The sequence below is a fragment of the Aulonocara stuartgranti genome (assembly GCF_965226115.1).
Source record: "Aulonocara stuartgranti genome assembly, chromosome: 3".
Lineage (NCBI taxonomy): Eukaryota > Metazoa > Chordata > Actinopteri > Cichliformes > Cichlidae > Aulonocara > Aulonocara stuartgranti.
The window spans coordinates 57,419,956-57,426,632 of NC_138941.1; the positions used below are offsets into that span (position 1 = coordinate 57,419,956).

The 6,677-nt window shown below is 39.3% G+C and overlaps 1 protein-coding gene across 1 annotated transcript; it reads right to left on the bottom strand.

Annotated features, from left to right (window-relative positions):
* Nucleotides 1-628: 628 nt before the first annotated feature.
* On the bottom strand, nucleotides 629-5,502 carry LOC309703137 (sialoadhesin-like). The gene is made up of 9 exons (XM_082527847.1): nucleotides 5,196-5,502; nucleotides 4,858-5,082; nucleotides 3,645-3,994; nucleotides 3,289-3,511; nucleotides 2,918-3,166; nucleotides 2,540-2,803; nucleotides 1,249-1,303; nucleotides 777-919; nucleotides 629-681 (listed from the first exon to the last, which is right to left on the bottom strand). Exons 1-7 carry the CDS (start codon nucleotides 5,395-5,397, stop codon nucleotides 1,293-1,295), a joined length of 1,524 nt encoding a protein of 507 aa, XP_082383973.1. The 5' UTR covers nucleotides 5,398-5,502; the 3' UTR covers nucleotides 629-681; nucleotides 777-919; nucleotides 1,249-1,292.
* Nucleotides 5,503-6,677: the final 1,175 nt, after the last annotated feature.

Genomic DNA, 6,677 nt, shown 5'->3' on the forward strand with positions numbered 1-6,677 from the left:
TAAATAATAGAAAAAATTCCTGACCATAAAAAATAAAGCCTTTACAATGGGTTCATAAAAAAAGCAATTTTTTGCCAACATTACTGTAAACAGAAATTTTATAAATACAGGACAGGTTGGGCAATAAAGTACCAATTAAATAAATTACCATTTCTTTATTATCTGGAAAAACTGAGACAGCCACAACTTTACCTTTTTTGTTGAGCACAAAGTATTTTTGTCAGAAGGTGGCACCAGAGATCACTAATCTGTCTCTTTGAACTTTAAACAAGATATTTAAACAACAGTTAACCTAAACTGTGATACAGTTAGTGTGGGAAATAACATCTTTGTTCCTACTAACTACTGGTGAGATAAAGCAACAGAAAGAGACATTTCAAAATTGATCATACATACAGCAAAGTACTCGGTTATGAGCTGTGATGACGAAGAAATAAAAATACACAAACATAAAATGAGAAGTTTGTTCACATTAGATTTAAGAGATGCTGGTTGTACTTTATGGTCCTTTTGGAGGTTTGTGTTGATGATTTATATTCATGGCAAGTCACTTATTACCCCCAGAAACAGAGGAGCCTGATGAAACACACAGCAGCTCCAGGCTGTGTTCATACTCTGGGATGTTTGTTAACGGTGCTGTACAGTGCAGAGGCATCCTCCACAGCAGCTTGGTGTTTTGATCTGTGAAGTAAACAATAAAATGATACTACTATTGTATGCAAAGTATTAAAACAATAAACTTGAGGTGCAGTTATCCTGTGTGAAGAGCTGCTCACCTTCTAGCACTTCTGACATTCATGGTGGAGTATGTAACACTCTCTTCCTGGTATCTGTCACGCTGAGCTGAGCTGGAGTTGGAGTTAGCAAAGTCTGGCCGGTTTGTACCAAATTGTACAGCAGCATATTGAATTTCATCCGTCTGTCAAACACATGGATGAACATTTTTTAGGGCTTTTTGACTTTTTGCATACGGAACTAATAAACTAAAACCGTTAATATCATAACACTTTCTTCCTTCCTCCCCTCTTACAGTTAAATATCTGTTACTACCTCAAGGTGTCTTGATTTTGCTAACAAGTTAATGCAGAAAAGCATGAATGTGGAAGGACGAGATGAATAATATGGGTGAACATTGATACAATGGATGTAATCAGTCTGTGTGATGGGTTGAGCTAATTGGTGACTCTGAAGTCTGAACATTATGTTTTAGGATGTTTTCACTGGAATATCTGAAGTCTCATCACTCACCTGTGCTCCGTTGTCTGGCCTCTCTGCAGCCTCTGATTGGTGTTTCAATGATCTTCTGATAAGACAATAACATACACATTTCAGCAAACAGGATGGATTCATGTTTTAATGATACAAATGTCCAGTGGAATAAATTCCCAAACTATGAACAAGATAAATTATCACAGCTAACAGAAGCAGTCTTCAGCCAACCTAACCTGCAGGAAAGTGATGTTATGAGCATAAGTTGTAATGTAAATATATCAGAAAAGTGCAGAAAAGTCTGGATAAACATTCAAAGGAAGTCAAAATTAGATATAAGGCCATATCTCTATGCAGCTCTCTTTTAAAATTGTTGCCAGTATAAAAGGTTTTGGCTCACAATTATTCTGCAATTTTCAAAACGAGTGAAATCCATGGACTGAGATGGTTAGTCATAAGTTTTAATGCTACACAAACCCTTTGCTGTATGTTTTTCCAGCACTTATTGCTTGCTTGTTTAGCGACGTTCTTATAATCTGTACTAACTGATCAGCTTCACACCATGTACCATAACTTTTAAACTTGTCAATGACATTGTCAACAAAGTCTCAGAGGACTTTAAGTTTCTGGAGTTGACTAATAAAATGATCTCTTAGTTTTTGGTCTTTTCTGTGCTCTCAGTGTGAACCTGTACATCTACAGAATTAATATCTGTCAGATGAAGTCATTTCAATGTTTTGTTCATTCCCAAAAGGTTGCAACAATTGTGATTACATTTTGCAAAACCCCGACAACGCTGAAGGATTACATCACATGTTTTTGTTAAAGATGCCATGAAATCACACAAACCTGAGAAAAACTAGGTTATGAGACTAACATATCAAAGTTGAATATTTCTGACTATTGTCTTAAGATTGACTTGAACAAAAAACACCTTTAAAATCCAAATCAGTTATTAAAACATCCCACCTAATCCAGAGCAGGAGAAAGAGGAGTATGATGACCAGAGAAGTAACAGAGACTGAGAGGATTATAGGAAGTTCCCATGAGCCTGGAAGTAAGTGAAACAAAAACATTGAACTTGATGGGTTAATCAGTGATTGATCATTAAATAATACAATTTTCTCTAAAAATGTTAGAATATCAGGACTTAATGCTGTGAACTGAAACCAAAACTGGATAATCGAGGATTCCAGGATGTTTTTTTTTTTTTTCAGTTAAATTTTATTTGTGAAAAATTACAACAGTCCCCTCACAGTAGTTTTTATTGTCAGGTGAAAACCAAACCATAATATTATCAGTTTCAACATCAGGTGCATCAGTAACTTACCTGTCACAACAGTGAGATGATGGGAGGTGGAGCTGCGACGTCCTCTTGTGTTCTGGGCTTCACAGTAATAACTTCCACTGTGTTCAGGTCTGAAGTCAGTGATGATGAAGTTCTGTCCAGATGCTTTTGCTGAGTTATCATCCTCCTTGTACCAGGTGTAGTTAGCTGCTGGGTTAGCATCACTGCTACAGGTCAGAGTCACTGAACTGCCCTCCACTAACTCACCAGAGGGACTGACTGACACAGAGGGAATCTTTGGAGCATCTGGAGGAAACCGAGAAAAATTATTTACATTCAGTGTGAGAAAATTTCCACCAATAATGAAAACATTACAGGAAACTGTTATCAAGACAGATCAATCTGCTGCTGTTTACTTACACTGGACATCTATGAATAAAGACACAGAGAGCTGATCCTCAGTCTTGCAGTCGTAGATGCCTCTGTCCTCAGAGCTGATGGAGGCGAAATTATAAATACCTTCTGGTGTTAGAGGCAAGATTTGGTTGCCTTTGTACAAAGTGTTCTTAGCTGCTGGATTAGCATGTGTGCGACAGGTCAGAGTGACTGAACTGCCCTCCACTATCTCACCAGAGGGACTCACTGACACAGAGGGAAGCTTTGACGGATCTGCAGATAAAAGATTTCTTTATTAAAGTTGGCGTTTAAACTCATGTAACATTACAGCATGATAAACTGTAGCTGGCTTGGAGCTGTGATATGTTGTTGGTGACACAGTGAATTAAACTCACACACTGATGGAGAGCGGTAATCCTCGTATCCAGAGAAAGCACAGGAGATGATGTCTCCAGGATTAAAGTAGTCTGTATAAGCAGAAGTTTGCTGTGTCGTGTTTTTCTGTCCGTTCTTGAACCAGACGTAAGAAAGACGACCAGCTGGACTGCAGCTGCTTTGACACTTCAGCTCTGCCTCAGTCTGAGTCTGCTGGACTGATATTATTCTGCTCACCTTCACCTGCAGAGCTGAATATGACAGCACAGCAGTGACATCATGTAGAGAGAGGCTTTATGTGTGGATATGTAAGTCTACCTTTGATATCTGAGATCACAAAAACAAAAACCTGCTAACAGTGTGTGTTCTTCAGTACCTGTGACAGAGTTGTTCCAGGTAAACTACTCTTCCATTCAAAGCTTTGTGTTTTGAATTTAAAGTGATACTCGGCTGAATCCCTCTCTGTCAGGTCTCTGATTCTCAGAGTGGAGCTTCCTCTCTCTGTTTCAATGACCTCAACACGACCTGCATAGTGGGAGTCTGTTCTGAGGTCCTCGGGGTGTGAGCGATGCTGCCACTGATGACTACGTTCAGGACTGAACCAGAATTTGGACACAGCAGGATGTGTATGACTGTAGATGCAAGAAATGTCCACTGATGAACCTTTGAGGGCACAGATGCTTCTGCTGGTGTAAGTCACTCTGTTACAGGTTTGATCACCAACACCTAAAATATATGAAACAGATTTGTTAGAGGAAGATTTGACTGCAGCACCACAGAGCAGGAGGCTGTTGGGACTTATTGTTGATTTATTGGCTTCACTGAGATTTAAAATAAACATGAAGATGCAGCACAGCAAAGAAGGACTCATCCAGGCTGGAAAAACTAATCAGGAAGGCTAGCTCTGTGGTCGGCATGAAGCTGGACACTCTGGTGACAGTGGCAGAGAAAAGGACACTAAAAAAGCTGCTGGACATTATGGACAATACTGGGCATCCTCTGCACATGGCCATTAACAACCAGAAGAGTCTGTTCAGTGACAGGTTGCTTCTCCCCAAGACAAGAACTAACAGACTTAAAAACTCCTTTGTCCCACACGCCATCAGACTGTTTAACTCCTCTCTGGAGGGGAGAGGGAGGGGAGACAGAAGGACAAAGGCGGGGGGAACAACTAAGCTGTAGTGCCTCTGCACCTCACTGTACAATACCTTGTGCAATACTTTTGTTAATAGTCAACAGTGCAATAGACTCAATACTTGAAATGTGCAATTCACTTGTATTTTTATTTTTTATTCCTATTTATTCTATTTATCCCCTTCGTATATTTTATTTATATTTGTCTCTGTATTTATATATGTGTGTGTGTGTGTGTGTGTGTGTGTGTGTGTGTGTGTGTGTGTATATAATATTCTGTAACTGTAACTTCTGTCGGTGCTGTGCTTTTTGGAAACCGAATTTCCCAGAGGAACCCACCCGAGGGATTAATAAAGTTCTATCTTATCTTATCTTATCTTATCTTATCTTACATCTTTTTTATTAGAAACAGAAATTAATGATGTTTTGTCAGTGTAAGACTGAAGTAAACTCACACACTGAAGGAGAGGGAAGCTTCTCGTATCCTTTTACAGCACAGGAAATGCTGTCTGTATCATCAAAGTATTTTTCAATAGAAGACTCCTTTCTGTCAATATTCACTTCGTTCTGGTACCAGACATAGGAAAGAGGATCAGGTAGACGACAGCTGCTCTGACATGTCACCTTCTTCCAAGTAGGATACAAGGTTGGCCAAGTTTTTATCACTTGTGCCTGGAGAACTAAAAATTATACACAGCAAAATATAAAATATACACAACATTCATAGCTTGTAGTTTCCCAAAGTTTAAGCAAAACATTTTATTTTGAAAACATTTAAATATAAAAATCTGACCTGTGACAGACAGAGTGACTCCAGGTGATCCAGTATATTTCCCTCCTCGTTGGTTTGTCACAAATCTGAACTTGTACTCAGCTGAGTCGCTCTCTCTCAGGTCTGTGATTCTCAGAGTGCAGTCTTTGTTATCACAATGATACTGAACACGACCTGCAAACTCTGCCTCTGTCCTCACATCCACAAATTCATCACCTTTCATTTTAGTAAACCACACAGCTTTTTCAACTACAGTCACGTTCCCATTCACTCTGGATGGGTACGTGTAGGTGCAGCGTATGTCCACTGTTGATCCTTTTAAGGCACAAATCTGTGTAGAGGTGTAAGTCACTGACCAACCATCCTCACCCTGAACTGCTGAAACACATCAGAAACAAAACAATGAATTCTTCTGCTTTTAAAGGTGTGTCCACGCTCTCTGCAGTTAATCTGTATGTGAGCTGAGGCAGGAGGACACACACTCTGAAGGTGCAGCGAAGGAATTTCACCCGTGAGCCACGAGGAGGCTGAACTGAAGAGAAAAGTTTCTGTGAGAAAAGAGATGTGACAGAAATAAATGAGAAAAGCAGAAACTGATGTGTGGAACTTTACAGCTGATGGGAAAGTTTCTTACATCATGTCAGGTAGCAACTGTGTGCAGGCAGGAAAAGACCCAGATGCAGACTCGGAAGTGGAGCGTAACTCAAAAAATGGCTTTATTTACAGACTGGGGAAATAAACAATACAAACCTAAACTGGGAAAAGCTAGTTAGCTGACCACTCAGGAAACACATGGAAAATTCCACAAAACCAGGGATGACATGATACGGAACTGAGTGAGACATAAATACACAGAAAGCTAACAAGGAACAGCACAGGGGACACAGCTGACACTAATAATAATGATGAGACGGGGAAAGACCAAACACAATATGATGTACACTGACGAGAGACTGTTAAAGTAAAACAGGAAGTACACAACAGACACACCGACCCAGAATAGACACTAAACCAACACAGAACATGGGGGTACAGGGTCCAAAAGCTAAGCAGTAGAAATCTCAAACCAAGGAGAACAGAAGAGCTGAAACCTGAAACACAACCATCCTAAGAAATTAAAAGCACAACACTCAGTACACTGGTTTACTGACCACGGACCATGACACAATAGTGCTCAGCCTATGTCTGCATCTGAACAGTTATTTATGATGTACTTGAAGAAAGACTTGTCAAACAGAAAAAAATACACTTGAAAAAGAAATTGACTGTTAAAGAAGTTTAACAGAAACTATTTTCTCTTCAAGTCTTGCATAAACAGAGCTGGAGTTTAAAATGTTTAGAAAACCATCAACTACAAATGTTCTATATTTCTGTGTATTTTCTTATAGTTGATCAAGAGTCAGTTATCTGTAAAATATGAAAATGTAAATATAAAATACCTGACAAAGTGAGAAGACAGATGATTGCAGCATGTGCTCCTTTCAGTCTCATGGTTGGTGTCCT